The sequence below is a fragment of the Ranitomeya imitator genome, chromosome 8 (genome assembly GCF_032444005.1).
Source record: "Ranitomeya imitator isolate aRanImi1 chromosome 8, aRanImi1.pri, whole genome shotgun sequence".
Lineage (NCBI taxonomy): Eukaryota > Metazoa > Chordata > Amphibia > Anura > Dendrobatidae > Ranitomeya > Ranitomeya imitator.
The window spans coordinates 102,375,137-102,392,088 of record NC_091289.1 but is presented as its reverse complement, the minus strand read 5'-3'; the positions used below and the strand labels follow the sequence as shown (position 1 = coordinate 102,392,088).

Here is a 16,952-nt window from a genome sequence, read left to right as displayed (position 1 = left end):
AGCCTGTTCAGAAATGACCGTACAGATAAGCGAGGGGGAGGGGTGTGTCTATATGTAAAATCATCCTTAAAACCCATCCTGCGCGATAATATAGGTGAATTTAATGAAAATGTAGAATCCCTGTGGGTGGAGATAAGGGGAGGGGGAAAAAATAATAAATTACTGATAGGGGTTTGTTATAAATCTCCAAAAGTAATGGAAGCAATGGAGAATATCCTCGTAAAGCAAATAGATGAAGCTGCGACTCAAGGAGAAGTCATTATTATGGGGGACTTCAACTACCCTGAAATAGATTGGGGAACAGAAACCTGCAGTTCCAGCAAAGGTAATCGGTTTTTGACAATTATGAGAGACAATTACCTTTCACAACTGGTTCAGGACCCAACAAGAAGGGGGGCACTGCTAGACCTAATATTAACCAACAGGCCAGACCGCATATCAAATATAAGGGTTGGGGGTCACTTGGGAAATAGCGATCACAAAATAATAAGTTTTCATGTATCCTTTAAAAAGATGTGTAGTAGAGGGGTTACAAGGACACTAAACTTCAGGAGGGCAAATTTCCAACGGATGAGAGAGGATCTTGGTGCAATTAACTGGGACGATATCCTGAGACACAAAAATACACAAAGAAAATGGGAGACGTTTATTAGCATCCTGGATAGGACCTGTGCACAGTATATACCGTATGGGAATAAACATACTAGAAATAGGAGGAAACCAATATGGCTAAATAGAGCTGTAAGGGGCGCAATAAGTGACAAAAAGAAAGCATTTAGAGAATTAAAGGAAGTAGGTAGTGATGAGGCATTAAATAAATACAAAAAATTAAATAAATTCTGTAAAAAGCAAATCAAGGCAGCAAAGATTGAGACAGAGAGACTCATTGCCAGAGAGAGTAAAAATAATCCTAAAATATTCTTTAACTACATAAATAGTAAGAAACTAAAAAATGATAGTGTTGGCCCCCTTAAAAATAGTCTGGGTGAGATGGTGGATGAGGATGAGGAAAAAGCCAATATGCTAAATGACTTTTTTTCATCAGTATTTACACAAGAAAATCCCATGGCAGACAAAATGTCTAGTGATAAAAATTCCCAATTAAATGTCACCTGCTTAACCCAGCAGGAAGTGCGGCGGCGTCTAAAAATCACTAAAATTGACAAATCTCCGGGCCCGGATGGGATACACCCTCGAGTACTGCAGGAATTAAGTACAGTCATTGATAGACCATTATTTTTAATCTTTAAAGACTCCATAATAACAGGGTCTGTGCCGCAGGACTGGCGTATAGCAAATGTGGTGCCAATATTCAAAAAGGGAACAAAAACTGAACTCGGAAATTATAGGCCAGTAAGCTTAACCTCTACTGTGGGTAAAATCCTGGAGGGCATTCTAAGGGACGCTATACTGGAGTATCTGAAGAGGAATAACCTCATGACCCAGTATCAGCACGGGTTTACTAGGGACCGTTCATGTCAGACTAATTTGATCAGTTTCTATGAAGAGGTAAGTTCCGGATTGGACCAAGGGAACCCAGTGGATGTAGTGTATATGGACTTTTCAAAAGCTTTTGATACGGTGCCACACAAAAGGTTGATACATAAAATGAGAATAATGGGGATAGGGGAAAATATGTGCAAGTGGGTTGAGAGCTGGCTCAGGGATAGGAAACAAAGGGTGGTAATTAATGGAACACACTCGGACTGGGTAGCGGTTAGCAGTGGGGTACCACAGGGGTCAGTATTGGGCCCTCTACTTTTTAACATATTTATTAATGACCTTGTAGGGGGCATTCAGAGTAGAATTTCAATATTTGCAGATGACACTAAACTCTGCAGGGTAATCAATACAGAGGAGGACAATTTTATATTACAGGATGATTTATGTAAACTAGAAGCTTGGGCTGATAAATGGCAAATGAGCTTTAATGGGGATAAATGTAAGGTCATGCACTTGGGTAGAAGTAATAAGATGTATAATTATGTGCTTAATTCTAAAACTCTGGGCAAAACCGTCAATGAAAAAGACCTGGGTGTATGGGTGGATGACAAACTCATATTCAGTGGCCAGTGTCAGGCAGCTGCTACAAAGGCAAATAAAATAATGGGATGCATTAAAAGAGGCATAGATGCTCATGAGGAGAACATAATTTTACCTCTATACAAGTCACTAGTTCGACCACACTTAGAATACTGTGCACAGTTCTGGTCTCCGGTGTTTAAGAAAGACATAGCTGAACTGGAGCGGGTGCAGAGAAGAGCGACCAAGGTTATTAGAGGACTGGGGGGTCTGCAATACCAAGATAGGTTATTACACTTGGGGCTATTTAGTTTGGAAAAACGAAGACTAATGGGTGATCTTATTTTAATGTATAAATATATGAGGGGACAGTACAAAGACCTTTCTGATGATCTTTTTAATCATAGACCTGAAACAGGGACAAGGGGGCATCCTCTGCGGTTGGAGGAAAAAAGGTTTAAGCATAATAACAGACGCGGATTCTTTACTGTAAGAGCAGTGAGACTATGGAACTCTCTGCCGTATGATGTTGTAATGAGTGATTCATTACTTAAATTTAAGAGGGGACTGGATACCTTTCTGGAAAAGTATAATGTTACAGGGTATATACACTAGATTCCTTGATAGGGCGTTGATCCAGGGAACCAGTCTGATTGCCGTATGTGGAGTCGGGAAGGAATTTTTTTCCCCAATGTGGAGCTTACTCTTTGCCACATGGGTTTTTTTTGCCTTCCTCTGGATCAACATGTTAGGGCATGTTAGGTTAGGCTATGGGTTGAACTAGATGGACATATAGTCTTCCTTCAACCTTAATAACTATGTAACAAACTAGCTGGCCTGCCTGGACAATGCCTAATTAGCATATCAGCAAACATCACTAGTCATCAAGGATAAGAGCACAATATGTTTCATCAAATGTCAACTTCCAAGTCAATATTACAAGTTTACACAAGCAAAAGCCTGTTTTCTTGATCAACCAGAAAAAAACACAAATTCAAAAGTCAACATATAGATAACAGTCTATTCTTCCTGACTTGCTAAAAATAAATATCCAGCTAATTAAGATACTTACTGTGGAGACACAGCATTGTATGTCTTGTACTTGATGGTGGCAGGATTAGATCACACATAAGACAACTTTTTTCCAGTGATTGGATGCCCTCAGAATAGGAGACTTCTTGCTGCTGTAAGAACCCTGCTATTGCCTTTTTAACTGCATTAATCACCAGGAAATCATTGTCCACACAGAAATATCTTTAGGTTCCCAAATAGAAAGTAATCATTAGGAGCCAGGTCTGGACTTTAGGGATGGCTAAGCTCCATTAAACTGCATTCTCTGATAGCGGCTTGTGATTTGCAAGATTTGTGAGCCAGCGCATTGTTATATAGCAGCAACACACCTGCTGATAACTCCCACATGATTGCCTCACGTAATGCCTTCATTGTTGAAACATAGGTGTCTCAAGTAATTGTCATCTTGTGTGGCATGCATTCTAGTAATAAAACGTTTTCTGTAGCCCAAAAATCTGTTACCATGATCTTTCCAGCTGACTGCTGAACTGAAAATTTCTTTGGAATTGATGACTCCTTGTTATTCCATTTCACAAACTTTTGCTTGGTGTGAGGATAACAGTAGCGGACCAATGTTTCATCATCCCTAATAATTTGAGAATGGAAGTCTCCTGGATTTCCTCTAGATATGTCTAAATTCTCTTGGCTAAACTTCTGGCGACAATCATGGCACCCACCGTGAAATGACCTTCGGCATCAAAATATCATGAATGATATTAGAAACCATGCCATCTAAAAATTGCCCAATTCATGATCTATAACACTGACCTTGACCCGGAGATCTTCCAAATTTATGGCCTCCACTTTACAGGACATTTCCTCTAAAGATGTTTTGACAGGTTGCTTCGAATGGGGGTCATCTTTTAATAGATAACTCATTAAACATCCCTGGTAATTGTCAGAATACAGTACAGAATACCTGATTTACTGTCACTTATTATCATACCTTAAACTGGATGTGATTCAGAAGGTTGAATTTCTCGGCATACATTTTGAAATACTCCATAATTTTAGAGTTATGCATGTAATTTGGAAAATCTTCAGGAATTGGGTAATCACTGAAACACATAATCTCCTTAGATGTATTAATAATCACAGATTTATAGATGCTGGCTCTGTCATCTTCAGCATTAAACTGGAAAAACAAATAACAACAAATGCTTTACAATACAGTAGAAAGCATAATGATTTACAACCTAGCTTGATGCAGTCTTGTAAAGCTAGGTTCACATTGCGTTAAAGCAGCCCGTTCAACACATGCGTTAAACGGGCTGCTGTTAACGCAAGTGCCGAAATTCGATCGCGCTAGTGCAGATAGAGCTAGCAGATGCTCTATCTGCGCTAACGGTGACAGACCCGGAAACCCTGCAGCCCACGTCCGAGGGTCTGTCACTCAATGATGGCACATCGCTAGCGCACGCCCATTTTGGGTGTGCGCTAGCGATGCGCCCAAAATAGGACTTAATGGCAGCATTAACGGACTGGGGAAACGTAATGTGAACCCAGCCTAAAATAATCCTTGTTACTGTCCGAGGTCTTTTGCCAAGTGTACCTAGTATGATACAGTCTTGTAAAATAAGCATTGTTACTGTCCGATGTATTTTGCCAAGTCATTACTAAAACAGAAAAAAACATCAGTATTTGCAATAAATTTACGATGCAAGTTGTGACCCCTTCTCCATGGTGTACATACAGGTCCTTCTCAAAAAATTAGCATATAGTGTTAAATTTCATTATTTACCATAATGTAATGATTACAATTAAACTTTCATATATTATAGATTTATTATCCACCAACTGAAATTTGTCAGGTCTTTTATTGTTTTAATACTGATGATTTTGGCATACAACTCCTGATAACCCAAAAAACCTGTCTCAATAAATTAGCATATTTCACCCATCCAATCAAATAAAAGTGTTTTTTAATAACAAACAAAAAAACCAACAAATAATAATGTTCAGTTATGCACTCAATACTTGGTCGGGAATCCTTTGGCAGAAATGACTGCTTCAATGCGGCGTGGCATGGAGGCAATCAGCCTGTGACACTGCTGAGATGTTATGGAGGCCCAGGATGCTTCAATAGCGGCCTTAAGCTCATCCAGAGTGTTGGGTCTTGCGTCTCTCAACTTTCTCTTCACAATATCCCACAGATTCTCTATGGGGTTCAGGTCAGGAGAGTTGGCAGGCCAATTGAGCACAGTAATACCATGGTCAGTAAACCATTTACCAGTGGTTTTGGCACTGTGAGCAGGTGCCAGGTCGTGCTGAAAAATGAAATCTTCATCTCCATAAAGCATTTCAGCCGATGGAAGCATGAAGTGCTCCAAAATCTCCTGATAGCTAGCTGCATTGACCCTGCCCTTGATGAAACACAGTGGACCAACACCAGCAGCTGACATGGCACCCCACACCATCACTGACTGTGGGTACTTGACACTGGACTTCAGGCATTTGGGCATTTCCTTCTCCCCAGTCTTCCTCCAGACTCTGGCACCTTGATTTCCGAATGACATGCAAAATTTGCTTTCATCAGAAAAAAGTACTTGGGACCACTTAGCAACAGTCCAGTGCTGCTTCTCTGTAGCTCAAAAGTGGCTTTACCTGGGGAATGCGGCACCTGTAGCCCATTTCCTGCACACGCCTGTGCACTGTGGCTCTGGATGTTTCCACACCAGACTCAGTCCACTGCTTCCTCAGGTTCCCCAAGGTCTGGAATCGGTCCTTCTCCACAATCTTCCTCAGGGTCCGGTCTCCTCTTCTCGTTGTACAGCGTTTTCTGCCACATTGTTTCCTTCCAACAGACTTACCATTGAGGTGCCTTGATACAGCACTCTGGGAACAGCCTATTTGTTGAGAAATTTCTTTCTGGGTCTTACCCTCTTGCTTGAGGGTGTCAATGATGGCCTTCTTGACATCTGTCAGGTCGCTAGTCTTACCCATGATGGGGGTTTTGAGTAATGAACCAGGCAGGGAGTTTATAAAAGCCTCAGGTATCCTTTGCATGTGTTTAGAGTTAATTAGTTGATTCAGAAGATTAGGGTAATAGGTCGTTTAGAGAACCTTTTCTTGATATGCTAATTTATTGAGACAGGTTTTTTGGGTTATCAGGAGTTGTATGCCAAAATCATCAGTATTAAAACAATAAAAGACCTGACAAATTTCAGTTGGTGGATAATGAATCTATAATATATGAAAGTTTAATTGTAATCATTACATTATGGTAAATAATGAAATTTAACACTATATGCTAATTTTTTGAGAAGGACCTGTATACTCTAAAAGATCATAAAGGCACAAGCTTCCATGATTAGACCAGCACTTTCAATGGTTTATTGTCATATTTGTGTAATGTTGTGATTCTTACCTTGTATCGCCAAACTCCTCCAATATCTTCACTCTTTTCAAAACATATGGGTTTAAGTCCTTCATCAAGACAGCACTTTATAGCTGCCAAACCACTGGCTCCTGCCCCAATAACTGCTACAGTTTTCACTCGCATTGTCTGTGGTTATAAATAAAATTAGAACACACATTATCTCACAAACAAACTCTGGCAATAGATTTAAAGGGAATCTGTCAGCAGTATTTTGCTGATTAATCTGAGAACAGCATGATGTAGGGGGAGAGTCCCTGATTTTAGTGATGACACTTACTTGGTTGATTTTTGTAGTTTCAATAAAATCAGTGTTAAATCAGCAGGAGACTATCACTAGTGGACTATAAAATCTACTACCATGTAGTCTTCCTGCTCTATGTAACCCCTAACTGGTTTTCTGCCTATGCACAGTATACACAGAAATTTGCCAATCAGTGGTGTGGGTGGGCCTATTCAGGGCTCAGCATTCAGAGAACTACAGCAGATAAAACTGATTTTATCAAAAATACAGCAAGCAAATCAGAAAGTGACAATGCTGAAAACAAAGTCTCTGCCCCGACATCATGCTGCTCTCAGATGGGGATAGCATGAACCCAGTGGCAGATACCCCTTAAGGGCAGTCCCATACGTCCAGATAATTTCGGTACCGGAAAAATCGGTACCGGAATTATCCGTGTCCGTGTGCCCGTGCGTTTCTGTGGCCCATCAGTGTGGCACACGAGCGGCACACGTGTGCCGCCCGTGTGCCAACTGGGTACCACACGCACCGTGCAGGAGACAGTGCTAGAGATAAGCGCTGTCCCCTGCATCTGGTGCTGAAGCCGCGATTCATATCTTCTCTGCAGCAGCGTTTGCTGTAGAGAAGATATGAAAAATCCTTTTTTTTTTTGTTTCTCGTGTTTAACCCCTTCATGACCCAGCCTATTTTGACCTTAATGACCTGGCCGTTTTTTGCAATTCTGACCAGTGTCCCTTTATGAGGTAATAACTCAGGAACGCTTCAACGGATCCTAGCAGTTCTGAGATTGTTTTTTCGATACATCTTGGGCTTCATGTTAGTTGTAAATTTAGGTCAATAAATTCTGGGTTTATTTGTGATAAAAATGGAAATTTGGCGAAAATTTTGAAAATTTCGCAATTTTCACATTTTGAATTTTTATTCTGTTAAACCAGAGAGTTATGTGACACAAAATAGTTAATAAATAACATTTCCCACATGTATACTTTACATCAGCACAATTTTGGAAACAAAATTCTTTTTTTGCTAGGAAGTTATAAGGGTTCAAATTTGACCAGCGATCTCTCATTTTTACAACGAAATTTACAAAACCATTTTTTTTTAGGGACCACCTCACATTTGAAGTCAGTTTGAGGGGTCTATATGGCTGAAAATACCCAAAAGTGACACCATTCTAAAAACTGCACCCCTCAAGGTGCACAAAACCACATTCAGTTTATTAACCCTTCAGGTGCTTCACAGCAGCAGAAGCAACATGGAAGAAAAAATGAACATTTAACTTTTTAGTCACAAAAATGATCTTTTAGCAACAATTTTTTTATTTTCCCAATGGTAAAAGGAGAAACTGAACCACGAAAGTTGTTGTCCAATTTGTCCTGAGTACGCCGATACCTCATATGTGGTGGTAAACCACTGTTTGGGCGCACGACAGGGCTTGGAAGGGAAGGAGCGCCATTTGACTTTTTGAATGAAAAATTGGCTCCACTCTTTAGCGGACACCATGTCGCGTTTGGAGAGCCCCAGTGTGCCTAAAAATTGGAGCTCCCCCACAAGTGACCCCATTTTGGAAACTAGACGCCCCACGGAACTTATCTAGATGCATAATGAGCACTTTAAACCCCCAGGTGCTTCACAAATTGATCCGTAAAAATGAAAAAGTACTTTTTTTTCACAAAAAAATTCTTTTAGCCTCAATTTTTTCACTTTCACATGGGCAACAGGATAAAATGGATCCTAAAATTTGTTGGGCAATTTCTCCTGAGTACACCGATACCTCACATGTGGGGGTAAACCACTGTTTGGGCACATGGTAAGGCTCAGAAGGGAAGGAGCGCCATTTGACTTTTTGAATGAAAAATTATCTCCATCGTTAGCGGACACCATGTCGCGTTTGGAGAGCCCCTGTGTGCCTAAACATTGGAGCTCCCCCACAAGTGACCCCATTTTCGAAATTAGACCCCCCAAGGAACTTATCTAGATGCCTAGTGAGCACTTTAAACCCTCAGGTGCTTCACAAATTGATCTGTAAAAATGAAAAAGTACTTTTTTTTCACAAAAAATTTCTTTTTCCCTCAATTTTTTCATTTTCACACGGGCAATAGGATAAAATGGAACGTATCTAGATGCATATTGAGCACTTTAAACACCCAGGTGCTTCACGGAAGTTTATAATGCAGAGCCATGAAAATAAAAAATAATTTTTCTTTCCTCAAAAATGATTTTTTTAGCCTGGAATTTCCTATTTTGCCAAGGGTAATAGGAGAAATTGGACCCCAAATGTTGTTGTCCAGTTTGTCCTGAGTACGCTGATACCCCATATGTGGGGGTAAACCACTGTTTGGGCGCACGGCAGGGCTCAGAAGGGAAGGCACGCTATTTGGCTTTTTAAATGGAAAATTAGCTCCAATCATTAGCGGACACCATGTCACACGTTTGGAGAGCCCCTGTGTGCCCAAACATTGGAGATCCCCCACAAATGACCCCATTTTGGAAACTAGACCCCCAAAGGAACTAATCTAGATGTGTGGTGAGGACTTTGACCCCCCAAGTGCTTCACAGAAGTTTATAACACAGAGCCATGAAAATAAAAATAAAAAATTCTTTTCTCAAAAATGATTTTTTAGCCTGCAATTTTTTATTTTCCAAAGGGTAACAGGAGAAATTTGACCCCAAAAGTTGTTGTCCAGTTTCTAATGATTTACCAATAAGGACAAAAAAAAACACAGGTCAAATACCAAAATTAACCCCTGTGTCCGTCAGGAGATATTACAACCATAACGATCCCGTACAAACAGTATATAAACCTATAAAAAAGAATATATATAAAGAGATATCAAAACTTTATTAGAAGTACAATTACAAAAGAACAACAATGATGGTGATGTATACCAGTATAAAAAGCACCATAGACCTGAGTTTAGACCTCAGTTTCTAATGAGTACGCTCATACCCCATATGTGGGGGTAAACCACTGTTTGGGCACATGCCGGGGCTCGGAAGTGAAGTAGTGACGTTTTGAAATGCAGACTTTGATGGAATGCTCTGCGGGGATCACGTTGCGTTTGCAGAGCCCCTGATGTGGCTAAACAGTAGAAACCCCCCACAAGTGACCACATTTTGGAAACTAGACCCCGAAAGGAACTAATCTAGATGTGTGGTGAGCACTTTGAACCCCAAGTGCTTCACAGAAGTTTATAACGCAGAGCCGTGAAAATAATAAATAAGTTTTCTTTCCTCAAAAATAAATTTTTAGCCAAGAATTTTTTATTTTCCCAAGGGTTACAGGAGAAATTGGACCCCAAAAGTTGTTGTCGAGTTTCTCCTGAGTACGCTGGTACCCCATGTGTGGGGGTAAACCACTGTTTGGGCACACGTCGGGGCTCAGAAGGGAAGTAGTGACTTTTGAAATGCAGACTTTGTTGAAATGGTCTGTGGGCGTCACGTTGCGTTTGCAGAGCCCCTGGTGTGCCTAAACAGTAGAAACCCCCAACAAGTGACCCCATTTATAAACTAGACCCCCCAAGGAACTTATCTAGATATGTGGTGAGCACTTTGAACCCCCAAGTGCTTCACAGACGTTTACAACGCAGAGCCGTGAAAATAAAAAATCATTTTTCTTTCCTCAAAAATGATGTTTTAGCAAGCAATTTTTTATTTTCACAAGGGTAACAGGAGAAATTGGACCCCAGTAATTGTTGCGCAGTTTATCCTGAGTATGCTGGTACCCCATATGTGGGGGTAAACCACTGTTTAGCACTGATTGGCTGGAATCAATGGTGGCGCCATGTTGCGTTTGGAGACCCCTGATGTGCCTAAACAGTGGAAACCCCTCAATTCTACCTCCAACACTAACCCCCCCACACCCCTAACCCTAATCCCAAGTGTAGCCATAACCCTAATCACAACCCTAACCCCAGCACACCCCTAACACTAACCACAACCCTAATTCCAACCCTAACCCTAAGGCTATGTGCCCACCTTGCGGATTCGTGTGAGATTTTTCAGCACCATTTTTGAAAAATCCGCGGGTAAAAGGCACTGCGTTGTACCTGCAGATTTACCGCGGATTTCCAGTGTTTTTTGTGCAGATTTCACCTGCGGATTCCTATTGAGGAACAGGTATAAAATGCTGCGGAATCCGCACAAAGAATTGACATGCTGCGGAAAATACAACGCAGCGTTTCCGCGCGGTATTTTCTGCACCATGGGCACAGCGGATTTGGTTTTCCATAAGTTGACATGGTACTATAAACCTGATGGAACACTGCAGCGAATCCGCAGCGGCCAATTCGCTGCGGATCCGCAGCCAAATCCACACCGTGTCCACATAGCCTAATTCTAAAGGTATGTGCACACGCTGCGGAAAACGCTGCTGATCCGCAGCAGTTTCCCATGAGTTTACAGTTCAATGTAAACCTATGGGAAACAAAAATCGCTGTACACATGCTGCAGAAAAATAGAATTATTCTTACCGTTAATTCGGTTTCTAGGAACCTTCCACGACGGCATATGGAGGTTGTCTCTTTGCCCTAATGGGGAACAGGAAACACAGAGAGGTTTAAAAGGACCTCCCACCTCCCACCTGCCAGTGACTTACAACTGAACCCATAGCACCGGTTTACCTTCCGAATCCCAGAACTAATCCAGGAATATATATCGGGTGGGAAATTAGTGCCGTCGTGGAAGGTTCCTAGAAACCGAATTAACGGTAAGAATAATTCTATTTTCTCTAGTCACCTTCCACGACGGCATATGGAGGAATACCAACTAATTTGGCACTAGGGAGGGACAACGGCCTGCAGAACTTTACGGCCGAAGACTAAGTCCTTATTGGACAATACATCTAATCTGTAATGTTTAGAGAAAGTATGAAGTGAAGACCACGTTGCTGCACTGCAGATCTGCTCTGGGGATGCACCTGCTCTTTCTGCCCAGGAGACTGACGTAGATCTTGTTGAATGGGCCTTGATCCCTACTGGAGGTATTTTGTTTTGAGCAAGGTAGGCTTCCGTTATAGCCTTTTTGATCCATGTAGCAATGGTACTTTTAGCTACTTTTTTACCCTTATTTTGCCCAGAGGGATGGACAAAGAGGTTATGATCGATTCTGAAAGCACGGGTCTGATCTAAGTATTGCAGCACAATACGTCGGACGTCCAGAGTGTTGAATCTTCTTTCTTCCGAATTTGCAGGACTATGGCAAAAGGTTGGTAGAACAATCTCTTGGGAACGATGAAAATCAGAGACTACCTTTGGAAGAAAAGAAGGATCTAGACGAAGTACTATTGAGTCATCTCTCACTAGAAGATACGGCTCTCTTATAGATAAGGCTTGTAGTTCACCCACTCTTCTAGCCGAAGTTATGGCTACCAAAAACACAGTTTTGTATGCAAGATTTTGAAGAGAGCAGGAGGAAAAAGGTTCAAAAGGCGGGCCTGTAAGACCTTGAAGCACCACATTCAGATCCCATGGGGGAACTATTATCTGTTTTCTAGGATTCATCCTAGTTGCTGATGTTAAAAATCTTTTGATCCAGCGATGGCCTGCTAGATCTTGATCAAAAAAGGAGCTAAGTGCCGAGACCTGGACTCTGAGAGTACTGGGCCTAAGACCCATTCCTAAGCCTTTTTGCAAAAAATCTAAGATGTTAGGTATATTAGGCTTGAGAGGGTCTGGAAGGTTAGGTAGACAAAAAGACGAAAACTTTTTCCAGATTTTGTTGTAGATGGCGTTGGTTACTGGCTTTCTCGATTTTTGGAGAGTAGCTATGACAGAGTCCGATAGTCCTTTTGCTTTCAAGACCTGGGCTTCAGTAACCACGCCGCTAAATTCCATTTCTGAGGGTCTGCATGGAGAATAGGACCCTGAGAGAGGAGATCGTTTTTTACAGGTAACATTACTGGTCCATCCACTTGTAGTTGGATGATCAAGTTGAACCAACTTCTTTTGGGCCAAAAAGGGGCTATCAGGATAGTCGGAGTTCCTTCTATTCGTATCTTCCTTAGAACCTTTGCCAGGATTGGGATTGGTGGAAATGCGTAGACAAGCTGGAAGTGCCAATCTTGGACTAGGGCATCCACTCCTCTGGGATTGCCTCTTGGGTTCAAGGAAAAAAAGGTTTTGACTTTTGCGTTCTGGTGAGAGGCAAAGAGGTCGACTTCTGGAAGACCCCACTTTTGTACTAGCATATTGAACGTTTGAAGGTCCAGGCTCCACTCGCCAGGATGAATGTCCTGGCGACTCAGGTAGTCTGCTTGAATATTTGCAGTCCCTTTTAGATGAATTGCTGTCAGTGACAGTAAGTGTTTCTCGGCCCAATAAAAAATTCGAGCGGAGATCTTTTTCAAACTGAGGAGTTTTGTGCCGCCCTGACGCCTGATATGCGCCACCGTGGTCATGTTGTCTGAATAGATCTGGACATGTTGACCGGAAATCTGACGGCTTGCTGCTAACAGGGCCTCTTCCACAGCTTTGAGTTCTCTGAAATTTGACGATTTCTCGCTGATCGACTGGTTCCAAAGACCTTGGTAAGGAACATGATTTACTATGGCTCCCCAGCCTCTCCTGCTGGCATCTGTTCTGTTGGCGACTCTAGCCACCTGCACATCCACCTTTGGAATGTCCAATTTGATTACTTCACCCTCTAGAGGAAATCTATGCTTCATTTCTGCAGGGGTAGTGAGGCGTTTCTCAGGCTGTTCCCATTCCTGATTAACCATACTAACAATGTTAGCGTGCACCGGGAACCCCACTCTTTTCTCCGATCTGAGTCCGCCAAACATCTGATCCTGTACGGACTGTGGCTCATATTCCTCTTCTAGGCCCATAGTATTACGGACAGCAGATACTAAATCCTCAATGTAATCTGAGGAAAAGAGGTATTTCCTGACCTCAGCTTTAGGTGATACAGGATCTTCCCAGCCCACAGATGAAGTATGGGAGAGGTCTGAATCAGAGTCTGATTCGACCGCCTGAATTTTTCTCTTTTTAGCTGGGGAGTGCGGCGGCGGAGGTGGAGGAGTAGTAAAAGCTGCTAACGAAGATTGCACCTCCTGTTTTACTAAGGAGCGAATTTCATCCAGCAGAGATGGTTGCTCAGCTTTTACAATCTTGTCAGTACATGGCTGGCAGAGTCTTTTGTCCCAGTTAAGAGGGAATTTAGTAGAACAGACTGGGCACTTCTTTTTAATAGCGGCTTTAGGGGCAGACTTCTCTCCCTGAAATGACAAGGGAGAGGGGAGTGAGGACATTAAAACCCCCTATAGGTACTACCTCCCGGATCCTATCCCTGCAAAACACTTACTGTAGCAGGGGTAGCGCTGGGCTCCGCAGATGCAGGGCACAAGGAACCATCCATACTGGGAAAATTAGTCTTACCTCAGTGGTGGTTCAGCAGGGTTTAAGAACGCTGTCCGCACCTGCCTCCAGCAATCAGCAGTTCCCCCTCCCCCTCCGGGATCCATGTGAGGGGACGCCATCAGTCCGACACGCCGGCCGGCGAACCCGGAAGAAGCGGCTTCCAGGAGAACGAGGGACCGGAAGTGACGCGCGAGACCGCCGACGTCACATCCGGAACGCCGAGCCGGCAATGGAGGGGGAGAACGCTGAGCAGCTCATGGAGGAGCTCGGCGAGGGATCCCAGGCCTGCTTTGCCCTCGTGGGGGCGCGGGAAGGCCGGGAGGGGGTCCCTGAGGCACCTGCATAGCAGGACGACGGGAGCAGCAGGGGAGGAGGCGGAACGCGACCACCAGCTGCCCGGCTACAACAGGCAGAGCCTGCACAAAGGTACCGCAGTCGCCGGCCACAACAGCACCTGGAGACCTCTCCCTGTCCCATGGGGAACAGGAAAGACACTGGCAGGTGGGAGGTGGGAGGTCCTTTTAAACCTCTCTGTGTTTCCTGTTCCCCATTAGGGCAAAGAGACAACCTCCATATGCCGTCGTGGAAGGTGACTAGAGAAAACTGCACGGAAACGCAGCGGTTTACATTCCGCAGCATGTCACTTCTTTCTGCGGATTCCGCAGCGGTTTTACAACTGCTCCAATAGAAAATCGCAGTTGTAAAACGACAGTGAAATGCGCAGAAAAACCACGGTAAATCTGCCATAAATCCGCAGCGGTTTAGCTGGATTTATCAAATCCGCAGCGGAAAAATCCACAGAGGACCAGAATACGTGTGTACATATCGAAACCCTAAGCCTAACCCTAACCCTAGTGTAAAAAAATAAAATAAAATATTTATTTTTTTATTGTCCCTCCCTATGGGGGTGACAAAGGGGGGGGGGGTCATTTACTATTTTTTTTATTTTGATCACTGTGATAAAACCTATCACAGTGATCAAAATGCATATTGTTACGAATCTGCCAGCCGGCAGATTCGGCGGGCGCACTGCGCATGCGCCCGCCATTTTGGAAGATGGCGGCGCCCATGGAGAAGACGGACGGACCCCGGAAGCTCGGTAAGTATGATGGGGTGGGGGGAAGCATGGGGGGTGGATCGGAGCATGGGGGGGTGGATCGGAGCACGGGGGGTGGATCGGAGCACGGGGGGTGGATCGGAGCATGGGGAGGGGATTGGAGCACGGGGGGAGCGGACAAGAGCACGGGTGGGAGCAGACAGGATGAGCGTAACACTGTGTACAGGACAGATCGGTGGCTTGGGGGGGCGATTGTTGGAGTGGGGGCACATCAGTGTTTCCAGCCATGGCCGATGATATTGCAGCATCGGCCATGGCTGGAATGTAATATTTCACCAGTTTTAATAGGTGAAATATTACAAATCGCTCTGATTGGCAGTTTCACTTTCAACAGCCAATCAGAGCGATCGTAGCCACGGGGTGGTGAAGCCACCCCCCTGGGCTGTACTACTACTCCCCCTGTCCCTGTAGGTCGGGTGAAATTGGAGTTAACCCTTTCACCTGATCTGCAGGGATGCAATCTTTCCATGACGCCACATAGGCGTCATGGGTCGGATTGGCACCGACTTTCATGACGCCTACGTGGCGTCATGGGTCGGGAAGGGGTTAAAATATAGATCCCTGTCCCCACCCCCTCCCACCCCCTGTGCGCCCGCCCGCCCGCTGTTAATAAAATACTCACCCGGCTCCCTCGCAGTGTCCTGTCCTGGCCGCACCTTCTACTGTGTGAGCAGTCACGTGGGGCCGTCCATTACAGTCATGAATATGCGGCTCCACCTCCCATAGGGGTGGAGCAGCATATTCATTTCTGTAATGGGCGGCCCCACGTGACCGCATACAGGAGAAGCTGCGGCCAGGACAGGACACTGCGAGGGAGCCGGGTGAGTATTTTATTAACAGGGGGCGGGCGCACAGGTGGTGGGAGGGGGGTGGGGACAGGGATCTTTATTTTAAACACGAGAAGGAAAAAAAAGAAAGGATTTTTCATATCTTCTCTACAGCAAACGCTGCTGCAGAGAAGATATGAATCGCGGCTTCAGCACCATGTGGGGGGGACAGCGCTTACTGTAGTGTTGTCTCTTGCACGGCACACGGACTGCACACGGACAACGTCCATGTGCGGTACGTGTTTTACACGGACCCATTGACTTTAATGGGTCCGTGTAATACGTGTGCTCCCACGAACACTGACATGTCTCCGTGTTTTGCACACGGACACACGGTCTGTGAAAACACCGACATTGATTTCAATGTGTCTACGTGAGTCAGTGTCTCCGATACGTGAGGAAACTGTCACCTCACGTACCGGAGCCACTGACATGTGTAACCAGCCTAATAGAAAGAAACCATGCTTCATTCATTATAGTTACAATTTTCAATATTCAGCGCTTGCACATTTCCAAGTAACTCTTCCTTTAAAATGCCATTATTTCTTAAATGTATATTTTAGATTTTCAACTTGATTCACTCTGGTGTCATGGGTTTCATTTTACTGTAACTATAACAGATACGATTGAAGTTATGAGAGTTTTGTAGATTTCCTTTTCACTCCATTCAGTACACAATGGAGAAACAGATTTCTCATATTTCCACTGGAGAAGTTTTAACCCCTTCACCCTGAAGCCTGTTTTCAACATCCTGACCCGGCCATTTTTTACAATTCTGACCACTGTCTCTTTATGAGGTAATAACTCTGGAATGCATCAATGGATCCAGGTGATTCTGAGATTGTTTTCTCATGACATATAGTACTTTATGATACCTGTAAAATTTCTTTGATATGACTTGTGTTAATTTGTGAAAAAAAATGGAAATTTGGCGAAAATT

At 43.6% G+C, this 16,952-nt stretch overlaps 1 protein-coding gene across 2 annotated transcripts in view; it reads right to left on the bottom strand.

The window, feature by feature from the left end:
• The window catches only part of LOC138647888 (flavin-containing monooxygenase 5-like), a 243,987-nt gene that overhangs the window by 162,836 nt on the left and 64,199 nt on the right, over positions 1-16,952 (bottom strand). For both annotated transcript variants that reach the window (XM_069737224.1, XM_069737226.1), the window contains exons 2-3: positions 6,461-6,598; positions 4,040-4,228 (exon numbers count right to left, since the gene is read on the bottom strand). In XM_069737224.1, coding sequence (XP_069593325.1) covers positions 4,040-4,228; positions 6,461-6,595 — 324 coding nt within the window. In that variant the 5' untranslated portion in view covers positions 6,596-6,598. The remainder of the gene's footprint in view (positions 1-4,039; positions 4,229-6,460; positions 6,599-16,952) is intronic.